The following is a 27,807-nucleotide window of genomic DNA, read 5'->3' as shown; positions in this document are numbered from 1 at the left end:
AAATCCGCATCGAGTACATAGAGTCGTAATGTAAATGGGAGAGCTGGCGCCATGTTCTGCTCGACGAATTCCGAGCCCGGTGTGCGCCGAGTTCGGGTCGCTTTTTCGATACATTTTCGATCCAAAATGGCGGTGTGGAATACATGGTAATTCCTATCTCCGTTGTTGTTGTTGTTGTTGTCATCGGATGACCGGGTACCTGTGTATCGCAAACAATCGATTATGTATCGAAAAAGTGACCCGGCGTCACACAGGAGTCTCGGAATTCGGGACATGGAAAATGCTTAAAAGTGGCGCCAGCTCTCCCAATTACATTACGACTCTATGTACTACTCTATGGAATTGTTGAAACCCCGAAAGTAAAAGCTCCCACCTGTCGCTAGGAGGCCAGTGGAGGGTCTCTTGTCTCTGGTCAACACCAACACAATGGCGTCAACATCTGTCTTTGGTCACCATGGTCAACACCTTAGTCAGCGATAACGTACTTGGTTTGCGAGAGATGCATTGTGCAGTTATGTTCGTCTTACAGTTTGTTTCTCTTCGGTTTCAACTCGGTTTTATTTAAAGTCAGACTTTGGTTGGTTTCGGATTCAACGCTGCCCTTCTCTTCAACGCCAATGCTTGGTACCAAGCCTTCCTCTAAAACAGTTTAACTCCTAAACACTCACTTGTCCGTAAGTACACACCACCATATTCGATGAGATTTGAACTTGATCGTCTGTAATAATGAAGTCAAGTCAAACCTAAGTACACCACTAACAGGAGCAGCTGGTGGGTGTGTGTTTTTCACTCACAAGTTTCAACTCGACTAACATCTTGTCTCTACTTACAGGATGTTTCACAGGATTTTTCCCAAGTTCGAATCGCAGGAATGAAACTTCTGGGCTTTTTTCCCATTGAACAACACAACAAAATCTCTTTTTCTTTTGTTAAGTTGTTCCTGAGACTCCGCAATGACTCTTAGTTGGCACTGTGGCTAGTATTGACCAGAGACGAGGGACCCTCCACTGGCCTCATGGCGACAGGTGGAAACTTTTATTTTTGGGGGTTCAACAATTCCATATCGATGGTGAAACTACCAAACCACGTATCTCGGTTTGCGACGTCGCAGACTTCCTGTCATACTTTATTTTTTAAATGAAAAACTACGTAATGTCCAGTCTTGAGAATTTCTATGATTTTTCCTCTTCGTGCGAAGAAAATTCTGTGAAAATTTCAAGGAATGATATTGATTTGGTCTATTTCAAAAAAATTAAATGTGAGCGTAGATTTTTAAACACCGCAAACGAGATACGTGGTTTGGTAATTTCACCGTCGATATGGACAATTATAAGGGAGCAGCAATCATCATCTTGATTTCGGCTGTTGACCTACCTACATGGTGGCTAATAAGCTTCAGGTGACATCACGAGCCAAACACGTTTCCGAAACTTCGGCCATTTTCGGCTTGATTGCATAATGGAACTGCCAACACGTTGTTGAACATTAACTATGTAGGTAAGTCAACAGTAGAATGCTGTAATCCTGAAAGTAAAAGCTTCCACCATGGCCAAGATACTAGTGGAGGGTCCCTTGTCTTTGGTATTGACTAACTCAATATTGTTCCCAACTTCGGAAGGAGAGATTTTTCCCTGGGACAAATCCCCATGAAACGTACCGTGGAGACAAGACCATACTTTCTACAAGATGCCTCCCTCCACTTATTTTAAATTAAATATTTTTCCATACACATACATACTTATAGGTTGCTTTATAGCACTCCCTAGCGCTCTACGACTCCTAACCTCCACTGCTCTCTGTCGAACATAGAGTACATAGAGTCGTAATGTAATTGGGAGAGCTGGCGCCACTTTTAAGCATTTTCCATGTCCCGAATTCCGAGACTCCTGTGTGATGCCGGGTCACTTTTTCGATACATAATCGATTGTTTGCGATACACGGGTACCCAGCCATCCGATGACAACAACAACAACAACGGAGATAGGAATTACCATGTATTCCACACCGCCATTTTGGATCGAAAATGTATCGAAAAAGCGACCCGAACTCGGCGCACACCGGGCTCGGAATTCGTCGCGCAGAACATGGCGCCAGCTCTCCCATTTACATTACGACTCTATGTACTCTATGCTGTCGAACCACAAACCTTGGGACATTGAGCACCTAAACATCTCTGCTTTAATCCCCTCCCTCCTACCTCTTATTGGGCGCCATCTCCCGGGAGGAACCCAATCAACCTTCTTCGGCAACCTGCCTCCTGCCATTTTCTGAACATGATCATACCAAATAAGTTGTTTTGTCATGATGGTCTAACAGAAATCGAAAACTGTATCAAATGTGAGGTTTTCTTCCAAACAGGATTCTGCTTTCATTTTCCTAAATTTTGCCAATTTTTTGATATTAGGATGATTCTTTAGGCTCATTCGCAGGTGCTATCGTCTTTTTTTTGGCTGAAAATTCTATATCTGCCGAGATTTTTTACCTAATCGATGCGATATTTATCATGCCAGTTCGACCACGTCACTTGAGCTTGACGAATCACCTTAAATCTCAGAGCAGTATGTGGCGATTGTTTGTGACCGGGTATCTTCGCTACCGGCGAACTTCGAATTCTGTGGCTACGTCACTTTCGTCGCGTTTTGCGGGTGAATTGCGAATTTTCAACATTTCGTGGAATCCTCCCATGATTCACATGAGGGCACTGACAAATTAACGTAATTTTCTGTAAATAAGATATTGAATTTTTTGGGAAAGTACTGGAATGCTGCTTTACTCAGAAGGACTGATTTTTTGCCAGGCAGTTCTAGTAGACACCCTGGAGGTAGAATTTAACATGATCTTGATCGCAGAATAAAGCTTCGCATAAGTTGAGAATTCCTTGATAAAGCTCTTGCTGGTGGCGAGTCATTGAAAATTTGGAAATTTAAAAATGATTCACACATTTTAGAGCCAGCGTTACTTAATACGCCTTAGGAAAACAGGGGAAACTCGGAGGCTCTGAAGGGACCTGGAAATATTTGGGGATGACTCAGGGACAATGGAGCGTGAAAACTTTTCTTCGGTGGTTCTCGACCAAAGAGTACAATACTGATGTGCCGAGGGAAAACGCCGTGTGAAACTTCAGGCGTTGCCAGTTTTCCTTCGGTAAATTAAGAATTTTTGTGGAAAATTTGTAAATATTTTCCCTCAAATTTTTCATATAATTTTGTTCGCCATTTTACCTGAAGTTCCTGAAAATTTCAAGGAAAAATATTCATAACTTTCTCCAAAAGTAAGTATTTTCTGAGAGGAAATTCGGCAACCCTCGAATCTTCGCAAGGCGTTGTTCCTTAGCAAGGCAGAATTGAGTCGCAATGTACCAGAGCGCCGATGAAGTCACTAAGTAGTACTTCTGAGACTGGTACTGGTGTGTGGCGACTAGCGTTGCCGTATGCGCAGGGTCTGGGCTTCGCTCAGAAGCGTATTTTATTAGTGGATGCGCATCCAAAATCGGCGACAGATGCGAAATTTTCCGTTTTTTTATTTCTCGCATCCAGTGCCGTATCCAGTTTCCAGTTTGGTAATGAGTTTGGTGAAAGGGGTGGTAGTTTGACAATTGGTTTGACAAATGAAGTAGAAAGTAGAAGCGTATTTTATTAGTTATGCAAGTGGATGCGCATCCAAAATCGGCGACGGATGCGAAATTTTCCGTATTTTATTTCTCGCATCCAGTGCCGTATCCAGTTTCCAGTTTGGTTATGAGTTTGATGAAAAGGTTGGTAGTTTGACAATTGCTTTGACAGATGACGTAGAAAGTGGAAGCTCATCCAAAAACTGGAAGCAAGTCTCGCCTGCCCAAGACTCGCTTCCATTAGTATGCATTTGCCTTGTGAGAGGCGCGCGAATTCAAATGTTTGTAGCATTCGATGGCAACACTGCGGAATAAAGCAGGAAATGTTCTTGCAAGAATGCTTGAAATATAAGTATGCTTGTTCAATTTTGTTTTCAATACTTTTAGAGTTTATTTATTCCCTCATTTAATTACGTAGGTCATAATTCATGAACCACAGTAAAATTGCTTTTCAATTCGAATGCTGATTAATTCGAACTTCGGAGTAGGTATGCGGTATCACGCGAAAATAAAAAAAAAGGAGATTCTTAGCTCTTCTCCTATCTGAATTTACTACGCGCATGCAATCTATTCTCGCATCGATATTAAATCCGCATATTTTCTGCAATTGAGGCTTACCTCAATTTTTACCACTATTTCTAAATCGTGGGATCTCTACTGTTCTTCATCAACCGCCGTAAAATTTGCGTGCACGCCGTGATATCGAGGCGAATATTGCGTATACGCAAAAATTTAATTAATAAAAATTATAATTTTTAATCATTTTACGGAACCTCTGGAACAATCGCGTATTTGCCGCAATATTACGACGATTATTGCGTAATTTATCTTTTTTCATGCAAAATTGCGAAAGAAAAAACGTATTTCTTGTGGTACCGAGATGAAAAGCTCGAAAATTCCTCAGGATTTAATGATTCCGTCGGAAATATCGCGTACGTTTCACGATATGGGGTGTTAATCGAGCAGTTTCTCACTTTCTAGTGGTGAGAATTGAAGCGAGCAACTATTTGAACTTCGGAGTAGGTATGCGGTATCACCCGAAATTGAAGGAGATTCATATCTTTTCTCCCATCTGAATTTACTACGCTCTTGAAAACTATGCTCGCATCTACATTGAAGTTGCGTATTTTCCGCGACCGAGGTGAAAATTGTGGGATCTCTAATGTTTTTCAACAACCGCTGTAAAGTTTGCGTGCACGCCGCGATATCGAGGCAACTATTGCGTAATTTTTAATCATTTTACAAAACCTCTGGAACGATGAGCCTGTTTCAAGCTTTTGCTAGAGCAAAAATATGGGTTTCAGGACATTTCATCAACGATTTTTTGTCAGCGCACCTTTTTTGTCCAGTAGTTTACACCCACACGTAAAATTAGCAACAGTGTCTTGGTCCAAGCGTTATATTTTAGTCGGTATGTAAAATTATATTGACAACTAGGGGCCTGAGGCCGCTACGCGGCCGCTAAACACTGGAAGGGAACTGCTCGTAAGAAATCATAGAACAACCACGTTCAAGTTATTTATTATAATTGAATAGCAACTTGAATCGACAATAAATTTTGAAAGAAGATATAACATGCTCTGAAATTTTGGAAAATGAAATTGGAATTTTGAATTTATCATTATTTAATAACAATTTAAATATATAATCTGGAAAAATTAAATTATTCCGAGAAATAATTTCGGACTTTTAAATGTGAAGTGCTAGTATTGTGATGCCTTGCATTTCGAAAAAGAGGAGGTGAACGGCCATTTTAACAGATGTTGTCATAATGGTCTTCTCAGACTTGCCGAGCCTGAAATCAAAGACCAACTTCGCGACCTCTTTTCCGAACCCATTTTCATGACCAACATTTTGAGGTACAACAGTTGTATGGCTTTTGCATCTCTGTCTGATTCCAAAGCCCATATAATTTTGAACCAAATCTTCTGCTATCGAATACGAAAAATCATGGAGAATTTAAGTTTTATGTTGACCAGCTTCTCGAAAGAAAAATAAAATTTCAAAGGAAGTCTGCAACGTCGCAAATGGAGAAACGTCGTCTCTCATTTTGCCCAAAAACATGTATGTATAAAATTGAAGGCATTATGACTGGCCCCTCTCAACTTATATTCGTATGTAACGATAAACAGTGGGACGTGTTTGCTACGGCACCTTGATACAACTATACAACCTCGACGGATGTCCGTATTGCGTTCAAAAATTAGGAGGCGTTTTAGCCTCCTACGCATAATACCTGTAGTTGATTCGATCGACAAACGCGTTGGTCGGCGTTGACGGGGACTTGATGCATTTTTTTTAAACTTGATGGATGTCCGTATCGCACCGACTGAAGTGCGAAACCACGTATCTCCATTGCGGTGTTTCAAAATTTCCGTCCTTAATTCATCTCTTCCATGAGAAACAATCCATATTTACGACTTTAAATTTTGAACCAAATCTTCTGCTAATAAATTAAGAGCAAATGACAATGTGGGAGACCACGCTTTAGCAATTCAATTACATAAACATGTGCAACAATTCTACCCAGAACATTTTCTTTTAATACATCTCTTAGTAATTGATCCAATTTGCAATGAAAAACTCGTGAAACTAAATCTGGACGATCTGCAGCAGTTTCTTTTGGCGCTTAAGCAGCGGTTATTTCCGACCATTTCGGGTTACACGTCATTGTCAAAAAAAATGTCTGGTTTGCCACACACGCGGACGATTGCCATGGCATCTTGATATCTTTGAATAAGATTACGGGGGCTGCCTTCAAAAGAAGATGGTAAAACTACAATTCTTCCAACATTCATATTATCGAGTAGTGCTTTATTCAGAACAAAATCTTGCAACCCAGCATACTGTTCAACTCCGAGTTCGGACTGATGCTCTCTAATATAATGAAGCCTCTCACCTTCGACACGAACATATAAATCTACCATGTATTGTTGAAATAATTTCTTTGATTGGTGAATATGGGAAAATGCTGTTCTAATGGCAAGCCTGTAACACGCGAATTGTAGCATGCATGGTTACATGTTTGCGATTTGGCTGCTTGCGTGGTCTATTATGCTCCATTTTAGGGTCCCAGCCTGGTTCGCCATGAGGATAGAGCAAAGGATAAATCATTGGATCACGATGAGGACTCAATACAGATATTTGGTTGGCAGAAGATTTGGTTCAAAATTATATGATCTTTGGAAGCAGACAGAGATGCAAAAGCCATACAACTGTTGTACCTCAAAATGTTGGTCATGAAAATGGGTTCGGAGAAGAGGTCGCGAAGTTGGTCATTGATTCCAGGCCCGGCAAGTCTGAGAAGACCATTATGACAACATCTGTTAAAATGGCCGTTCATCTCCTCTTTTTTGAAACGCAAGGCACCACAATACGGGCACTTCACATTTAAAAGTCCGAAATTATTTTCCGGATAATCATTTTCGATAAAATTATCAGTGCTCTGCCGAAATGGATTGAGGTTATTTCCCTGTTCACCCCTACGTCGTACATTATCCATCTCACTGAGATAGCCATAATGTCGCACTTTGCGTCGCGCGGATAAATTGCGAGAAACATTGCCACGCTTCGCCGGGCGCCCACGTTTTCGACTCCGATCCATTCCCAATATTAAAACGAATACGCGCACTTTACGAAAAATTTGGGATTCTTCATACACGACAAATATTAACAAAATTCAATAGACGACGCGCACTGTACGAAAAAATCGGAATTCTTCATAAACGACGAATATCCATGACGACGAACGCCTCGGGCAGCCAAGTCATCAGCTGACCGAGAACGAACAGCACGGGGAAAACGAAAAACCGCGCATCTCCTAGCGGGACGAACGGGATAAGCGATGTTTCGGAGGGCGCGAGGGGCGCGGGGCCCGACGCGCGATCCCCGTATTTTTCCCGACCCCGCGGGACCGGGACGCGACGGTCCCGCCGGCACCTCCGACGCCCGGATCGGCACGACGGTCGCGGCGCAATTTCGAAACAGAAATCGGGCCTACGGAATTATATATTAGGAGGATAATAATATGGAAATGAGAAATTGAGAGAGAAGGAGGTGTTGTTATGGTTTCTCATTTTCTAAATGAAATGTTATTACTTTCTCCTTTTGAATCATCTTTTTAAATTGTCTCTGGTGAAGATTTGGTTTTATTTCTATCCTTAAAATATTCGATGTACAATATACCTTATATATGTATAGGTACGTTTTTTAATTTTTTCTTTGGGAAATTAATACTTCATTTTGAAAACATTTATATTTTTAAAACGTGACAAATATTCGTAAAACCTTTTCCAAGCGACATTAATCTCAACGAGCCGCAGTTGCGCCGACAGAAACTGCAAAAATGAATAAAAGAGGAAAAAAAAGCAAGAAGCACGCAATCTTTAGTTTTAACCCATTTGCACATCGATCTTTTAGAGTCAAATACGTCAAATTTTGAGCGTTTCATTGCGCGTACACCTCGCTGCAGCACAATAAAAGCGCAAAATGTAAAAGAAAAAATTAAAGTGCTTTGGAAATCATTAAATTTGACACGGAACCACCAACATTTAAAAAAAAACACACATTTTATTATTATTCTCCTTTGATAAATTGATAATATTTTAATACCATCAATTGAAATGAGAATAATCAATGCAGAGTGTGCTAACATTTCAAAATCATGAGTTAAAAAACGCTAAATATTAAAGCCTAACAGAGCAGAGCGGCGTACTGCCAGCGCGAGAGGCTCACTGGCGCCTACAAACCTAAGTGGATACTTCACGCATTGCACAATGCTTGAAGTATCCACTTAGGTTTGTAGGCGCCAATGCGCGTCTCGCGCTGGCCACCCGCCCGCCGCGCCGAGCGGCGGCGCCTGAAGCAATTATTTCACAACAGAGGTGTCGCACAGTATTATACGAATTTAAATGTATTAAGATCGACAGGCATCCTTTAAAAGTACAGATCTTTCCTCGCAAAATAAATCAAGATACTTATCGTACACAAGAAAAATGTAAGAGTCTTTAGCTGAGGCAAATATAGAGGTTTATCCGGTTCAGGTATAACAAGGTGGGAATTTCTTGAAAGATAATTAAGTGAATTTTGTCTCATGGAATTGACGCTCCCCCATTTTTACCAAAACTCTCAACTATATATTATTCTCTGTTGGACCAAACAGACCAAAAAAACAAAAAAAAACAAAAACAAAAAAAAACAAAAAAAAAACAAAACAAAACAGAACAAGCAAACCCTCATTCTTCCAAGACGTTATATATTTTCATCCAAACACGTCGTGAGCAATTGTCGTTTGTATTTACATGTGGGCCAATTAACTTTGGGTCTCAACTGACACGTGGACCAAAACTCCCGTGCCGAAAAAACGCGTGGACGTAAATTACTGGAAAAAAAACAGGTGCGCGGACAAAAAATTGTTGACGAAATGTCCTATAACCAAAATATGAGTTGTTTTTATCAGTAAATGTCTCAAAAATTACAATGAGCGCATTGGCAAAGTTTGAAATGCTCTCTGAACATCACAATCTGCGTAAGAAATTTGTCTTTTTTTTAGCTTCCCGCTTCCGAAACGATACTACCGCGCATGTGAACATTTCGTTAGAGGAGTCGTTCCATTCAACCTTTTCGTAATAGCAATACCCAACACAGCTGACGCTACGCTTCTTGCGCGCAAATCGCATTCGGGAGCACAAGATCAATCAAAGCGGATCTTTATCAATGCGAAGAAATCGTTGGGTTGTTAACAAATGGTTAGAATCTCGATCAGGCACATGTGTTTCGGCGGATTGGGGTCGGCCATCTTGAATATTGTGTAGTCTGTAGTATCCTAGTGCTCAGGGGCTGGGTAGAACGACTCCTCTATCGAAATTTTCTTCTGTGCCGTAGTATCGTTTTTCTAGCGGCAAGCTCTATAAACGCAAAGAGCCTCGCCAAGTTTCGCCCCTTTTTTTTATACCCGAGTTGGTCAACCGGACAGTGCTCAAATGAAAGCCTATGGTAAGGCAAACTTCCATGCAAAGTTTCAACTTGAAGTGCCCCCTGGTTTAGGCTGTACAGCGTTGCCAATTTTCCAGTTTCATGTGCTAAAATCAAGGATATTGGACTATTAGTCCGGTGCATAAGTAGACTAGTACACCCAAGTTGGTCAACGGGACAGGGCTCAAACGAAAGCTCATTTCCATTTTTGCCTTGAACAGAAATCATGTACTATGCCATGGTGATATTCAGTCATCAGAATGACATGAATGCCTTGGAAATTACGTTATCGAATCGTTCACGTGAGAAAATCTTTAATTTTTGTAAGAAATTAAAATATACTTGGCAACGTTGCGTTCGGAATTCAATTTTCTCCGTCTGTAGCGTTCATTTACTATCGAGTCGTAGTGTTTAGCCCATACTCATCAAAGTTATAGCCCATGAAGGTACGTTTTCCGCCAAAAATCTCGGAAAAACCCTAATTTTATGTTAAAAAAATTAATAATAAATTGGCAACACTGCTTCGGAAAGTTCACGATGGCCTTTAGTTGCGCTTCTATTCGATCTCAGGGTAGTATTCAGCTCGTAGACCGATGCACTATGTTTAATTATGATGCATTGGACTATTAGTCCCGAATTCCTTCATTTTGGCACATAAAAATGGAAAATTGGCAACGCTGTACAGCCTAAACGAGGTTTCACTTCAAGTTGAAACTTTTCCCGGAAGTTTGCCTTACCATAAGCTTTCGTTTGAGCCTTGTCTCGTTGACCAACTCGGGTGTAATAGTCTGTTGAACCATGACGATTCAGTATTTCGTGAGTTTAGCGCATAAAAATGGAAAATTGGCAACGCTGTACAGCCCTAAACGAGGTTTCACTTCAAGTTGAAACTTTTCCTGGAAGTTTGCCTTACCATGAGCTTTCGTTTGAGCCCTGTCCCGTTGACCAACTTGGGTGTACTAGTCTACTCATGCCCCGGACTAATAGTCCAATATCCTTGATTTTAGCACATGAAACTGGAAAATTGGCAACGCTGTACAGCCTAAACGAGGTTTCACTTCAAGTTGAAACTTTTCCTGGAAGTTTGCCTTACCATGAGCTTTCGTTTGAGCCCTGTCCCGTTGACCAACTTGGGTGTACTAGTCTACTTATGCCCCGGACTAATAGTCCAATATCCTTGATTTTAGCACATGAAACTGGAAAATTGGCAACGCTGTACAGCCTAAACCAGGGGCACTTCAAGTTGAAACTTTGCATGGAAGTTTGTCTTACCATAGGCTTTCTTTTGAGCACTGTCCGGTTGACCAACTCGGGTATAAAAAAAGGGGCGAAAAAAACACCTCTTTATGGCGAGGCTCTTTCTTACGCAGATAGTTAAGAGTGCATTTCATACTTTGCCAATGCGCTCATCGAGATATTTGAGACATTTACCGACAGAAACAACTGTTATTTTTGCATTAGTAGAAGTTTGCAACAGGTCCATTGCGTTTATGCCTCAATATTGCGCCGATTATCTTTAATTTCTCATCTTTTACAAAATCGCTGAAACAATAAAGCATTAAACGGAATACTGAGAACTTAAGAGAGCCTTATTTATCAGGATTTTATGAATCCCCTGGAAATGTCATGTAATTTTCGCGGTGTTCCAATGAAACCCGCGTAGTCTCTCGAAATTTTTTAACACGCGGAAGTGGAGGTAGCAACAATTCGAACTCCGTAGTAGGAATGTGGTATCACGCGAAATGAAGGAAAATCTCAGCTTTCCGCGTATCTCAAGTAACTGAAATTGGTGAATATTACTCTCGCATCTATATTGAAATGATGTATTTTCCGCGATATGGTGGTGAAAATTGTTTGTTCTTTCCTAGCTCTTAATCATTCGCTATCAACGCGAGGTTTTTCGCCACGCTCAACACACATAAATCTGCTCACACAGTCCAAGGAAATTCCCGCGATGGACCTGTCGCAAACTTTTGCTAGAGCAAAAATAACAGTTGTTTCTGTCAGCAAATGTCTCGAAAATCACGATGTGCGCGTTGGAAAAGTTTAAACTGCACTCCTAACTTCACGATCTGCGTAAGAAATTTGCTTTTTTAGAGCTTGCCGCTTCAAAAACGATACTATTTAGGTACGGCAGTGGTGAACATTTCGATAGAGGTGTCGTTAATCCAACCCCTGTGCATTTGGATACTACACAATATTCAACGTAGCCGACACCAATCCGTCGAAACACATGCGCCTGGACAGGATTCTAACCATTTGTCAACGACCCAGCGTGTTTAAATACACGATTTCTTCGCGTTTACAAAGATCCGCTTTTGTTGACCTTGTGTTCCCGATTGCGATTTGCGCGCGGAAACGTCGGCTATGTTGGGTATTGCTATTGCGAAAGGGTCGAAAGGAATGACATCTCTAACGAAATGTTCATCTGTGCCGTAGTATCGTTTTTGAAGCAGGAAGCTCAAAAAAACGTAAATTTCTTACGCAGATTGTGAAGTTAAACTCTGCCAATGCGCTCATCGTGATTTCTAAGACATTTACTGATAGAAACGACTCACTTCTGCTTTAGCCAAAGTTTGCTACAGGCCCATCATCAGTTCTTATAGAATATGAACAAGTTTTGCACGTTACAAACGCTGAATGTTTAGAAGTTTAATTCGACTCTAGACTTATTTTTCATGATAATATTAGGATTAAGGTGGAAGAAATAAATAGAAAGTATAAATATATGTATTTGTTGTCTTTCGCTTATTTTTCGAGTTTTAAATGTTGTCACTTGAAGGTACTGGAAAATGACTGCACTTTCCTGATGAAGATCTTTTTGGGAAAAGTCTGTAAAAGCCATGATTTTTTGATCAGTCAGTTTCTGTAGACCTCCGCACAAGAATATTTTTTCTCTGTCAAATATTTTTTCTTGCGAATCAAAAATCAAGGAAAGCAATCCTCCTTCCTTTAAAATCTTTGGCTATTCTCTTTAGAATGAAACTCTTTAGAAACTTGATATTTCACAGTTGGTTATCCTCCGTCCTTTAAAATCTTTGGCTCTTCTCTTTAGAATGAAACTCTCTAGAAACTTGATATTTCACAGTTGGTTGATTTTCTCTGCAATATTGATCACCAACTTTTGAATACTGAAAGTGCTAATTTTCGTTTTTGAATTGTTGCAGGTCCTTGTGTTCCGAAATCTCTCTTTCGGTAAGTGAAATTTTATTTTTAGATTTTTAGGTAATATTTCAACTTGCGTCACTACAAAAACGGCGCAGCTATACAACTATTCCTGCTTCATGGATGTCCATGTTGCATCTGCAATATTGAAGGCGCGATGGCGCGAGGCGTTATAACTCGCGATGCTCCGCTCTATGTTGCTAATGAGATGTGGCTCAGACTCGGGTATAAAATAAATAAAAAAAAGAGAAAAAAACGAGGCCCTATTACGTCTCTAGTATTTTTAGCTGTGTTGCTTAAGCGGCCCTTGAAGCACCACTACGAACAAGACAAACGGAACCAACAAAATTTGGAATTACAGCAAGGAAAAGGAAGCGCGTCGATGGCGGCGTGGAGGTAACTGTTCGTGCTTGATGGATATCCGTATTGTATATGTAAAATGCAGAGGTGCTAAATATGTCATCCGGTCGAACGATTCAAGGAATACCGATTTTTTTTTCCGTGATCATTTCCGAAAGATTACCAGTTTCCTCCTTTTCCGTTATTTTAACTTTACCGGTATCACAATTCATCGAAAATAGTGTTACACAGCATCTAATCATAAGAGCAATTTGGTTGAGGAGTTTCTCGTAATATTTTCCAACCGCGATGTGAAATCTAACAATCGCCGTACACGATTTTTACGGCCCCCGAAATGAGCTTTAATTGTCAAGAAAGAGCTTTTGCAACAAGTAAGACCATCACAGAAATGAAACATGTACTACTCATTCACTCGCCACATCTTTGTCGTAGTCTCCGTTGATAGTAGGCGATGCGGCCTGATTTTTTCGATGGTATTTTTATTTTTTTGGTCATGTTCAGCAATGCTATCTTCACGCCGTGAAAGATTCACTTCTGCAAACAATTGAAAATCCAACCGTTGAATTGATTTTCGTTTAAATTTACCTCTGTCCAGGGTGGCTAGTGAATGGTAACACAAGAATGAAGACGGCGAAGCAACTGCAGGATACAGCTCAAAACGGAGACGTTCAGTGTGAATCCACTGTTGAGAATGGAACGTCCCTGCCGGCAGCCAGCCCGGAGTATGACGGAGTAGCCATCAAACGTGAATGGACCCCGTCGGATTCCCGCATCTATGCACCTGGAAGTGATGCAACTGATCATGCCTCCTACTACCAAGGTCAGGGAATGACTGCTCTTTTCTCCCACCGAGAACCTCCTTCAGAAATTCCTCATAAATCGAATATTCAAGCCCTAATTTTAAACGAAATAAAAGAAGAAGTGGACGAGAAGGACGATGACTTGGTCCGCACTCTGCACACCAGTGTGGAAATCAAAGATGAGCCGTTTTCGGAAACGCAGTGCCCTGAGCTAACATCTCCCATTTTGGTGCACACCAGTGAAAAACCATTCAAATGCGAAAGTTGCACACGCTCATTCACTCAGAGAAGAAATCTGAGGCGGCACATGTTGGTGCACACCGGTGAAAAACCATTTAAGTGCACGCATTGTACACGCTCTTTCACTCAGAAAAGTACTCTGGCAACTCATTTGTTGGTGCACACCGGTGAAAAACCATTCAAATGCTCGCACTGCACTCGCTATTTTAATTCAAAACGTCAACTGACGCGTCATATGTTAGTACACAACGGTGAAAAACCATTCAAATGCAAGCATTGCACACGCCCATTCGCTCGGAAAAGTGATCTGACGCGTCACATGTTGGTGCACACCGGTGAAAAACCATTCAAATGCGAAAGTTGCACACGCTCATTCACTCAGAGAAGAAATCTGAGGCGGCACATGTTGGTGCACACCGGTGAAAAACCATTTAAGTGCACGCATTGTACACGCTCTTTCACTCAGAAAAGTACTCTGGCAACTCATTTGTTGGTGCACACCGGTGAAAAACCATTCAAATGCTCGCACTGCACTCGCTATTTTAATTCAAAACGTCAACTGACGCGTCATATGTTAGTGCACAACGGTGAAAAACCATTCAAATGCAAGCATTGCACACGCCCATTCGCTCGGAAAAGTGATCTGACGCGTCACATGTTGGTGCACACCGGTGAAAAACCACTCAAGTGCGCGCATTGCACTCGCTTTTTCACGCGGAAAAGTAATTTGAAATCTCATATGTTAGTGCACACCGGTGAAAAACCATTCAAATGCTCGCATTGCACTCGCTCTTTCACTCAGAAAGGTAATTTGGCATCTCACATGTTGCTGCACACCGGTGAAACACCATTCAAATGCGAGCATTGCACACGCTCTTTTACTCAGAAAAGAGATCTGACACGTCACATGTTGGTGCACACCGGTGAAAAACCATTCAAGTGCGAGCATTGCACTCGCTCTTTTACTCTGAAAAATAATTTGACGTGTCACATGTTGGTGCACACCGGTGAAAAACCATTCAAATGCTCGCACTGCACTAGCTCTTTTTCTCAGAAAAGTAATTTGGCATCTCATATGTTGGTGCACACCGCTGAAAAACCATTCAAATGCTCGCACTGCACTCGCTATTTTAATTCAAAACCTCAACTGACGCGTCATATGTTAGTGCACACCGGTGAAAAACCATTCAAATGCAAGCATTGCACATGCTCATTCACTCGGAAAAGTAATTTGAAATCTCACATGTTCGTGCACACCGGTGAAATACCATTCAAGTGCGCGCATTGCACACGCTCTTTCACTCACAAAAGAACTCTGGCAACTCATTTGTTGGTGCACACCGGTGAAAAACCATTCAAATGCTCGCATTGCACTCGCTCTTTCACTCAGAAAGGTAATCTGGTATCTCATTTGTTGGTACACACCGGTGAAAAACCATTCAAATGCGCGCATTGCACTCGCTCATTCACGCAGAAATGTTATCTGGTGGGTCACATGTCGGTGCACACCGGTGAAAAACCGTTTAAGTGCGCTCGTTGCAGTCGCTCTTTTACTCGGAATCGTCAGCTGGCATCTCACATGTGGGTGCACACCAGTGAAAAACCATTCAAATGCTCGCATTGCACTCGCTCTTTTACTCGGGAAAGTCAGCTGGCATCTCACATGTGGGTGCACACCGGTGAAAAACCATTCAAATGCTCGCATTGCACTCGCTCTTTTACTCGGAAAATTAATCTGGTATCTCATTTGTTGGTGCACACCGGTGGAAAACCATTCAAATGCGCGCATTGCACTCGCTCATTCACTCAGAAATGTTATCTGATGGGTCACATGTCGGTGCACACCGGTGAAAAAAAATTCAAGTGAGCGCATTGCACATGTTCTTTTACTCTGAATTATACTGTGAAGCGTCACATGTTGGTGTTGGTGCGCACTGGTGAAAAACCATTCAATTGCGAGCATTGCGCTTGCTCTTTTGCTAAAAAAAGTCAATTGACAGCTAATATGTTGGTTCTTACCAGTGAAGAACCATTCAAATGCAAATACTGCACTATTTCTTTTATTCGGAAAAGTGATCTGACGCGTCATATAATGCTGCACTGCGCTGAGAAACATTTTAAGTGAGAGAGTTGCACTCGCTCCGTACGAGAAAAGTTATGTGGCGTCTCACGTCTCGGTGCGGTGCACTTAGATGTGAAACCTTTCAAATGCAATTTTTGTGCTCACAGCTGACAAACCATTCTAATGCGCGCATTGATCTCGTTCTGTTACGCAGAAAAAGGTTCTTATATATCATGTAACGATACCTACCGATGTAAAACCATTTAAGGGCGTGAAAAGGATCTCTGACGTTGCAAAAAATGTTAATAAAATTAGAGAAAAACTCTGTACTTTCCTAAATGTGTGTCTGCTTTTATTGTAAAAATTGTGAATGTAGATTGTGCGCTATTATGCAAAAATCGCCGTTAAAATATTTAATTAATCATTCTTTAAATTTAGTTTTTCGTGTAACTGGTTCTGAAATTGATTTTTTGATTAGCATCGACATGTGTGGTTCAAGTGCAAATTCAACAGTTTATGTTTCTAGCGTAAGACCTCTAAAAATAGTCAAGAAAAGTAAATTCACGTGTACGGTACTTTATCTTATATTATTCTTACAAAATAAATAACGCGAAAGATTTAGTATTTTATATTAATCTTTTTTTTCTCCCTTATCTTTGACATCAGCAGTATGCATATTTATCAAATCAATATGAAAATCACTTTAATATTAGCTTTGAAAGCCTGAATCTGTTCTTCATCGGTGAATAAGTTCTTCAAAAATTGTCAAGAAAAGTATATTCATTTGTACGGTATTTTATTAATAATTATTGTTACGGAATAAATAACGACAAGGATCTAGTATTAAAATTGGATTTTTTTTATTTTTATTTTCTTTCATCTTTGACAGGAGCAGTATGCATATTTACAAAATCAATATTAAAATCACTTCAACATTAGCTTTGAAAGCCCGAATATGTTTAAATAGCCACGTTATAATTTTTTAGATCGAATAACTATGTCTAAAGACATCATCTCACTTTGCGTATGAATGCACAAATGAAGAATTTTTTCTGAAATGCAAGATGTGTACCGCGCTCTACAACACGTTCTACTTCTTTATAATTTCACTAAATTCAGTCAATAAGTCGGCTGCAATGGTCTAGTGGTCAAGGCAATTCGCTACCAACACTGCGGTCCGGGATTCAATCTTCGGAGGTGCAGGGCCGGATTTATCAATCGGCTACGTAGGCTATACCCTAGGGCGCAACATTCTGATGGGCGGACAATTTTTGAGAATTTTTTTTTTAATTTAACGAGTCTTTTGTTACTTATTATTTTCCAAAACCAATTTGCAAACGTAAACGTACCTCACAACTGTTTAAATGCGTGTTTTTTTTTTTTTTTTTTTTTTTTTTTTTTTTAAGGTGAATTTTAACATTTTCCTGACACCTAACATTCTCCTTCTGATCTGGAGGGGAGGGGCGTCTGGGACCCCCCCCCCCCCCCGCAAGAGAGCGCCTACTTTTAGGGGCGCCACCCTAAGGTTAGCCTAGGGCGTTAAAAATGTAAATCCGGTCCTGCGGAGGTGACTGATAATTCAGTCACCGTAACTATGGGTGACTGTAACACTTCACACTGAAAAAACAGTTCTGTTCACAGGGCTCCTTTACTTCTTTTGTAACAGTCACAGAAGCTTCCGTTATGAAGACAGAGTACTCTGTTCCCACGACCGCAGTTCTGTTCTCACAACAAAAATTCTGTAAGCGTAACATGGAAACTGCAGGAGCCGTGGGAACAGAAGGTTCTGTCGTTACCATCTATTTTTTTCTGTGCAATACCCTGACCCTTGGAGGTAACAGGGTGCGGGAGGGACATAGTCACCCAGTAAGCAAACCGGCTGCACTGTTCGACTGGGTTGTGAAAAAATCGGCAATCACTCGTAGAGTACGCGACTGCCAGCGCTACCTATCTGTGGAGATAGTAACAACACATGCCGGTTTCACTCGCTGAATTTGGCAGCTGAATATGGAAGTCAACCAACAGTCATCGCTCAACCGTTGAAATTTCACAATTTCGAGTTATATTCATCCTGATGTGTATCAAATGGACGTATTTCTACCAAAGAGACCTATGTGGAGGTGAGAAATATGGGGTGTGCTCGTCGTAGCTGCATAAGAAGCAATGTAAAAGTGGGCGTGGTTCCTTTTGAAGAATTGGAAAAGCGGGATTTTACATTCTATCAAAGAGACCTATGTGCAACTGAATGCGGAACTCATGAGCCGCGGGTATGGCAAGAGAGCGTTGTGGACAGGGCTCATGAGTTAAAGCGCCCCGACGACGATCTCCCCGTCGCGCGTGTGCTCGATCATTGCCGCTGACGTCACTGGCGCTATATTATTCTCATTCACTCTTACGGCCAGAGAACTAACGAGCACACCCCATATTTCTCACCTCCACATAGGTCTGTTTGGTAGAAATACGTCCAAATCTACTCGAATAGTTCCGACAAATCCGACATTATCCGATAGTCGCTGAGCATTGTTGCTGAATTTTGCATGACACTCGCAAAATTCAGGCCCCGGGCCGATGACTGCCACATTCAGGTCCCACATTCAGCGTGTGATTGCGGCAACAGTCCAACCCGGTGGAGGCATGCCCGTGCTCCGAAAATCCGTGCTCTCCAGCGTCTGCCACAGTCTTTGATAAGACCTACCCTGCCGTGAAAAATGAAGTTTTGAGAAAATGGGCCTAGAAGCTTCTGAGCGGAACATTTTGAAAGAAGCCTCCGCTCTTTGTCTAATCGCAACCAATCATTCGATCGACTCTCAGAAATCTTTCGGGGATTCAAACTCGACGGCTCTCTTCGCTATCCCGGCAGTACCGTTGGCTATCAGACGGCCGGTGAGCCTTGCGGGAATATAGAGGATACACAATGTGTCCATGTTACGCACAGATCGCGTAATTGCCCAGTTCATGAATTGGGCAGATTTTTGCTCATTTCATGAAATGGGCAATGTTGTTGCCCGAATTGTGAAATGGCACCAAAATTGCCCATTTCATGAATTGGGGCGGGAAAAAATCGCCCAATTCACGCATATAATAATGAAAATAATGAAATAATGAAAAAACGCTCACACTCAAATTGTGTAATTGCCCAATTCGTGAAGAATAAAGTGCAGTGCAATTCCGCTTGCCACCCGCAAAGGACCTGCGCCAATAGCAATTAGGTGAGTTACATTAGCATGATATCATATCCTACTTTCTACTTTTTTCAATACTTACTTTCAATATTTTCATGCCCCAGTTCACGAATTGGGCAATTACGCAAATTGAGTGTGAGCGTTTTTTTCATTATTTGCCCAATGCGTGAATTGGGCGATTTCTTCCCGCCCCAATTCATGAAATGGGCAATTTTGGTGCCATTTCACAATTTGGGCAACAACATTGCCCATTTCGTGAAATGAGCAAAAATCTGCCCAATTCATGAACTGGGCAATTACACGATCTGTGCGTAACATCCATACTACGAAGTTAATGATCATGGTCCAACTTCGCGGTGCACGACGGCGGGGTTCCTGCCAGTTGCCTTGGTCCCTTGAGGGCGCCTCGCCGGTCAACCCGGCCCTTACTTACTTAAAGCACCAAATAAACGTATCTACCAACCTACCTTACATTCAGCCAATAATATACAACCGTCTCCGAGTCTCAAATAGGTAGGTACAAGTACACAGCGTATGAATCTACGCAATTTACATGAACGTGTATAGTATAAGTGGCTGTACTTTACAAGGATCTAAGCGTTTGTGGAACCGTATCTCCGTAGTAGGAAAGTGCTTTTCAAGGAAGAATGTCCCTTTAGAAATAACTAAATATTCGGAGGGAAGCATTCTCCTGTATTTTTAAAAGTATAGTATTCGTACGCAGCGCTTCTTCTTCAGTATAAATCTCCGTTATACCGAGCGGAGTGGACCGATTTCATCAAAATCCTGCCTACCAGCATTGGATGTTGGCCATTACTTTTTCCGATGTTTCATTTTTGAATCATGAAACTAAGCCATACCGAAACCTCAAAATATCGTAAGTTGTTCATTATCAAGCAGGGCAAATTCATAGAAAGGTTTTACGTGTTCAGTCCTTTTAAACAGATAAACCGCAAGAGATAATTAAGTAACTTGAAATGCAATGAGGCTGATTATGGATAAATTAAACTAAGAAATACAATTCGCAATCAGGAACCACGATTTCTGGCTTATCAGTTCAGAAAATTTGTATGTAATTTTCTCCTTAATCACGCGATCTCGTGATCGGGCAGATTTTGCTCCCTGCAATTCTCATCACGATATCGCGGAAAGTAAGCGTCTTGATAAGGACGCGAGCATAATATCTATAAACGTCAGTAATTTGAGGCATTCATACAACCAAAGTTTCCCTTCCTTTCTGCGTAATACCACGTGCCTGCTCCGGAGTTCGAATAGTTGCACGTCTCAATACGACCACATTTTCAAGAATACCTAAGTTCATAAACGTCACCAAGTTGAGAGAGGCGTTAGGCTTGAATTTCCTTCATTTTCGCTGGATACCACACTACCCACTCCGGAGTTTGATCGTTCCGCGCTCCATGTCATTTGACGGCGCTAGCACAATACTTACACTCAGAAACGTCAATAATTTTCTTATACCCTCTCCACAGATCGAACTTGAAGATGAAAATAAAACAAAATCACGGATCTTTAAACGTCTTAATTGAGATTGAGATACCTGCGCAGTTTTGCATTTGGTCATGGATATGGAAGGTGCGTGAAATCCTTAGGAGTTGAATTATGTTCATTCTGTTTGTACCCAGAATTATAGTAATGCCCACTTCCTTGAGAGAAAGTCTCCCTCTCCCGATGAAATTAATCTTCTGCATCCTGTTTTAATAAAGTACTCGTTGGTGAGTTAGCAGCTTGCTCCGACGTGGGTACCGTCACTGGCGATATGGCAAGTTGGCAACACTGTTTTCCTCGATTCAAATCCATTGGAAATATCGATTTCACGCGAGGCAGGCTGCTGCGCCAAGAATCGATTGTTTCACATGTATTTCAATGGAGGTAGAACAGTGTTGCCAACTTCAAGAATCGCTGCTGGGCTGAAAGTGGACCGTGGTCCGCAGGAAGTAACTTTGAGTCTCTACATGCACTGTCGAGTGCAGAATGACGAAATTCGGTCCATATGGATGGCCACAGTGCAAAACCGCGTATCTCGATTTGCGATGCTGAAGATTTCCTGTCATACTTGATTTTTCTTGTGGAAAACTAGTCAACAGTTTCTTGAAAACCGCCCGTTGGCTATCAGCAAAACCGCAGTTGGCTATCAGCAAAATCCTACCTCTAAATTTCAAGCCATAGTAAACAGTTGACTTGTTTCCCTTCGGCAGAATGGAAAAGGATCAGAGATTTTGAAACATATCGTAATGACGTTGCGCGATTTTGTATTCTACATAGATGACGATATATCTACTTTTTCGGGATACATTAGTTCCCTCCATTCCAAAGTACCTCTATCCAAAGGACCCTTCTTTACTGTGTCATGAGTACCGTCAAACATGTTTTCTCGCTCGTACCTAGCAAAAATCAATAAGATTTGTCCCGTGAAACTTTGCGTATCACTGTAGAATTCAAGTAACGTGGAATTTGGGATTGGGAAAGAGATTTTGAAACACCGCAAATGGTGTTGCACAATTTCGTATTCTAGATGACGATGTATCTAGTTTTTCCGGACACATATGTTTTCTCCATTCCAACGTACCTCCATCCAAAGGACCATAACTCTTGCATCAGACTAGCTACTGGTGCCTATCGGACAAGTCCTGTCGTTAGTATTGAAGTTGAAGCACAAGAGCCCTCACTTCAACACAGAAGATATCAATTACTGGCAGGCTATGTCACTAAACTAGTGAGCCATCCAAGTAATCCTGCTATTGAAGATTGCTTTGAGGCGAGGGCTGAGATCCCATTCTATGATACCTTCTTTTCTAAGTTCAATTTTTCTGACGTTATTCCAGCTGCAAATCTCAATTTTCCTCCCTGGACCCCTCCTAATATTGAAATTCACCTCAACTCCTGCTCTTTATCAAAGTCCGATACATCCCATGCCGAATTACGAAGTAACTTTTTCTCGACATTGGAAAATTATCAAGACTATAAACAAATTTACACCGATGGATCCAAACTGGAAAACAGCCAAACAGGATGTGCTTTTATCACACAAAATGAGTCTAGATCCTTCAAGCTGTCTCCCATTGCCTCAATTTTTACTGCCGAAGCCTTTGCTATACACCAAGCATTAAATTTTCTTCAAGAGACAGAAGATAAAAAAGCCATTATATGCTCTGACTCACTGAGTGTTCTGTCTGCCCTCCAAACTGTCCCTGGTTCCAATCCACTCATTATCCAAATCCAAAATTCCCTACATCATCTTCTCTCCCTGAATTTCTCAATTGCATTCTGCTGGTGCCCGGGACATGTAGGCGTTGCTGGAAACACGGAAGCCGATACTCTGGCGAGAGAAGCCGCTTCATCTGCTGGCCCCTTCCTCCCCCTAACTGTCATAGCCGAGGACCTCAACAAGTACATCAAAAAAGAAATCGTCAAAAATTGGCAACAAGAGTGGACAGTGTATTGCCAACACAGAAATCCTCCAATGTCCGTATTCCCTCAACTTTCTGGTCTACCACGAGCAGATCAAGTAAAATTAACCCGGCTGTGCATTGGGCACACGTCTTTCACCCACCAATACATCATCAAGAAAGTCCAACCCCCGACCTGCATCTCTTGTAATGTCCCTCTCTCAGTTAAACATGTTTTAATAACTTGCCCCACATATCAACAATTAAGATCCAAAATTTTCCCTCCACTTTCTGACCTCCATACCATCCTTTCAAAGTATTTTCATGAAATCCCTCCCTTTTTTAAACGAATTAATCTCCAAATTTAATGTATTCTTTCCTTGTCCATCTCCAAATTTAATGCATTCTTTCCTTGTCCTAAATTTTAATTTTCTACTACCCTTTTTGTGACTCCTACTTCTTAAATATTTAAATTATGTTTTTTTGACGATCTCTCCTCATCTACGGTGTTAATGGCTTCAATGTTAAAGCACCAAATAAATGTTTCTTTATTAAGGATTGGCCCAACAAGGCCGAAACGCGTCTGTAGTTGCCTTCCTGAATGGACGTAACTAGTGTTGCTCCAAACAGCATGTCTCTTTGAGGGAAAATTGTGCTTGTGTGTGAGCTTTTTCCCTCTCTAATGAGATTTCAGCTTTAAGCTGAATTTTTTACGCACGTTGGCTAAAAAACTCCAACATCTACTCTTTATTGTGTCATGAGTCCTGTCAAACGTGTATTCTAAGTGGCCAGAAAGCATGTTTTCTGGTACCTAAATCAGCAGGGAGCGATGGCCCAACCAATTTTAAATTTAAACAAACAGTTTAGGTTAAACATTATTTCTTTGAACCAGAATATTATGTTTTTCGTCTCGAAGATGCTGCTCATTTTCATCTGTAATCGTTGTCGTTATTCGTACCCTGTCATCATCAAAATGTATTGCACATGCCAATCTATCACTCGTCATATTTTTTTCGTAGTCCCCGATAAAATCTGGTGATGCGGCCTGATTTTTTCGATGATGAAATTACTTTTGTGCAATGTGCAGCAATTAGCATATCTTCAATCCGTGAAATGATTAACTTCTGCAGAAAATTATTAAAGCAACCGTTAAATTCATTTTCGTTTCAATTTACCTCTGTCCAGGATGGCTAGTGAATGATAGCACAAGAATGAAGTCGGTAAAGCATCTGCTTGGTACAGCTCGAAACGGAGACATCAATTGTGAATCCACTGTTGAGAATGGAACGTCCCTGCCGGCAGCCAGCCCGGAGTATGACGGAGTAGCTATCAAACGTGAATGGACCCCATCGGATTCCCGCATCTATGCATCTGGAAGTGATGCAACTGATCATGCCTCCTTCTACCAAGGTGAGGGTGCTCTTTTCTCCCTCCAAGAACCTCCTTCAGAAAGTCCTCCTATATCGAATATTCAAGCCCTAATTTTAAACGAAATAAAAGAAGAAGTGGACGAGGAGGATGATAACTTGGTCGCCACTCTGCACACCAGTGTGGAAATCAAAGATGAGGCGTTATCGGAAGAGCGTCCCATGTTGGCGCATAACGGTGAAAAACCATTCAAATGCGAGGATTGCACTCGCTCTTTTAGTCAGAAAAGTAATTTGGCATCGCATATGTTGGTGCACACCGGTGAAAAACCATTCAAGTGCTCGCATTGCACTCGCTCTTTTACTCAGAAAAGAAATTTGGCATGTCATGTGTTTATGCACACCGGTGAAAAACCATTCAAATGCGAGCATTGCACACGCTCTTTCACTCAGAGAAGTACTCTGGCATCTCATATGTTGGTGCACACCGGTGAAAAACCATTCAAATGCGAGCCTTGCACACGCTCTTTTACTAAGAAAAGTGCTCTGACGCGTCACATGTCGGTGCACGCCGGTGAAAAACCATTCAAATGCTCGCATTGCACTCGCTTTTTCACGCGGAAAAGTAATTTGAAATCTCATATGTTGGTGCACACCGGTGAAAAACCATTCAAGTGCGAGCATTGCACACGCTCTTTCACTCACAAAAGTACTCTGGCAACTCATTTGTTGGTGCACACCGGTGAAAAACCATTCAAATGCTCGCATTGCACTCGCTCTTTTACTCAGAAAAGTAATTTGGCATCTCATATGTTGGTGCACACCGGTGAAAAACCATTCAAGTGCTCGCATTGCACTCGCTCTTTTACTCAGAAAAGAAATTTGGCATCTCATATGTTGGTGCACACCGGTGAAAAACCATTCAAATGCTCGCATTGCACTCGCTCTTTTACTCAGAAAAGAAATTTGGCATGTCATGTGTTTATGCACACCGGTGAAAAACCATTCAAATGCGAGCATTGCACACGCTCTTTCACTCACAAAAGTACTCTGGCAACTCATTTGTTCGTGCACACCGGTGAAAAACCATTCAAATGCTCGCATTGCACTCGCTCTTTTAATCAGAAAAGTAATTTGGCATCTCATATGTTGGTGCACACCGGTGAAAAACCATTCAAATGCTCGCATTGCACTCGCACTTTTACTCAGAAAAGAAATTTGGCATGTCATGTGTTTATGCACACCGGTGAAAAACCATTCAAATGCGAGCATTGCACACGCTCTTTCACTCAGAGAAGTACTCTGGCATCTCATATGTGGGTGCACACCGGGGCTGAAAAACCATTCAAATGCTCGCATTGCACTCGCTCTTTTACTCGGAAAATTAATCTGGTATCTCATTTGTTGGTGCACACCGGTGAAAAACTATTCAAATGCTCGCATTGCACTCGCTCTTTTACTCAGAAAAGACATTTGGCATCTCATGTGTGGGTGCACACCAGTGAAAAACTATTCAAATGCTCGCATTGCACTCGCTCTTTTACTCGGAAAAGTCAGCTGGCATCTCACATGTTGGTGCACACCGCGGCTGAAAAACCATTCAAATGCGAGCATTGCACACGCTCTTATACTCAGAAAAGTGATCTGACGCGTCACATGTTAGTGCACACCGGTGAAAAACCATTGAAGTGCGAGCATTGCGCTCGGTTTTTTACTCAGAAAAATCATTTGGCATCTCATCTGCAGCACTTGAGAAAAACAATTCAAGTGCGCTCGTTGCACCCGCTGTTTAACTCAGAAAAGTGAGCTAACGCGTCACATGTGGGTGCACACTTGTGTAAAACGATTCAAGTGCGCTCGTTGCACTCAGTCTTTTACTCGCAATAGTCAGCTGGCATCTCACATGTGGGTAGGTACACACCGGTGAAAAGCCATTCAAATGCGAGCATCGCACTCGATGTTTCACTCAGAAAAGACATCTGACACGTCATGTTTTGCTGCACTGCACTGAGAAACCATTCTAGGGCGAGCACTGCACTCGTTTTTTGACTCGAAAAGTAATCTGGCGTTTCACGTGTCGAAGTCTTTAGTTGTAAAACCATTCAAATGCAATCTTTGCGCCTAATGTTTTATCTTTTTAGAGTGTCCTCAATCGTCACCTTCGGATAAATGTAGGAGAAACGACATGCAAGCAAGCGAATCGTACTCGTTCTTTTGCTCAAGAATGGAATCGGAATCCCACCTATAATAGTTACCCGACCTATGTCAGCAATTCTTTCGTTCACGATAACTATCGTTTAATTTACGTTAGCTTCTAGCTCCTTGAGCTCTTTCTCAGCTATCTATATGATTTCAATTAGAATAGGGAAGTGGGTTGCATTCAGCAGAACGAGAGGGCTTTATGGAGAGCTGGTACGTTATTTCTGAGCCAGCAACCACGACGCTGTCGCTCTTCATCCGCTGATGCAAATATTAATGCCCCACAGATGACCGTATTGTATTCACCAGATATGAAGGCGCTCCGGCACACTTTCCGCCCCGCTTGCAGGGAAGGGTATGCGTTCAGTGATAAGATTTTCCGGAAAGGAAGTTTGAGTCAAATTGCCAGGACTGAATTCGAATGAAACAATTTTTTTTAATTCTGAGATCGGTCGTTGCTGAATACAAAAAATAAAAGTCAACCATCAAAAAACGAGGATGTATTGAAATCGAACAGTTTCCTTTCCAACCGGAAGAAAACAAACTCAAATAAATTGTCAATCCACAACCTATCATTGAGAGACCGAGAACCTTCCAGTGAGCTGTGTTGCATCCTTTGTCTTGCAAGAAAATTTGTAACTTGAAAAAGATTTCCGTTTTGTAACTTAAAAAATTGTCATTGAAATTAGAGAATAACGCTGTACTTTTCTGCATTTTTGTCTGTTTTTAATGTAAAAACTGTAAATGTAGATAGTGCGGGATTTTTTGCATGATTGCTGTTATAATACTTGAGTTGGGAGATGTGTTTTGTTGATTTTCACGTAAGAATGTCACCTTGCCGTTATTCCTATCGAACTGTTTTGATGTTAAATTGTATAAACATGGTAAATTAATTTTACATTAATTATAGTTTTGCGAGTTTCGAAATTGATTTTTTGATTAGCATCGATATGTGTGAATCAAGCCCAAAAACAGTTTATGTTCCTAGCGTAAGACTTATAAAAACAGTCAAGAAAAGTAAATTCATTTGTGCGGTATTTTATTATTTACTATTGTTACAATTAAATAACAGCAAGGATGAAGTATTAAATTTGGATTTATCTTTTTTCTCTCTCTTATTTTCGACATGAGGAGTGTACATAACCAAATCAATATTAAAATCACTTTAATATTAACTTTGAAGCCCCGAAAGTCCCATAAGTCCCCGAATGTCCCCGATTCTGGAAAGATGTTCCTGATCTCCCCGAATGTCCCTGATTTTCATGTTCAGGTCCCGAAAAACTGACAAAAATCAGCCGCCGAAAATTTCAAATGTTCGCGGTGCTTTTGTTGCGCGCGAGGTGGCAAAAATTCGAACCCTCGCTGGCGTCTTTCGGCGGGAACGATCCGAAACTTCGGAAGCTCGGTGTCGAGATTATCTATTTTTCATTCTATGTTGCTTT

General features: G+C 41.3%; 1 protein-coding gene across 1 annotated transcript; it reads left to right on the top strand.

The window, feature by feature from the left end:
* Positions 1–404: 404 nt before the first annotated feature.
* On the top strand, positions 405–27,472 carry LOC109034878 (uncharacterized). Its single transcript, XM_072300612.1, has 7 exons — positions 405–674; positions 12,751–12,778; positions 13,704–16,011; positions 16,689–16,782; positions 21,036–21,125; positions 21,926–22,139; positions 23,985–27,472. Exons 3-7 carry the CDS (start codon positions 13,730–13,732, stop codon positions 25,970–25,972), a joined length of 4,668 nt encoding a protein of 1,555 aa, XP_072156713.1. The 5' UTR covers positions 405–674; positions 12,751–12,778; positions 13,704–13,729; the 3' UTR covers positions 25,973–27,472.
* Positions 27,473–27,807: the final 335 nt, after the last annotated feature.

Source organism: Bemisia tabaci, chromosome 5, assembly GCF_918797505.1.
Source record: "Bemisia tabaci chromosome 5, PGI_BMITA_v3".
NCBI lineage: Eukaryota > Metazoa > Arthropoda > Insecta > Hemiptera > Aleyrodidae > Bemisia > Bemisia tabaci.
The sequence above is the reverse complement of the archived record's forward strand: the minus strand, read 5'-3'. Positions and strand labels throughout refer to the sequence as shown.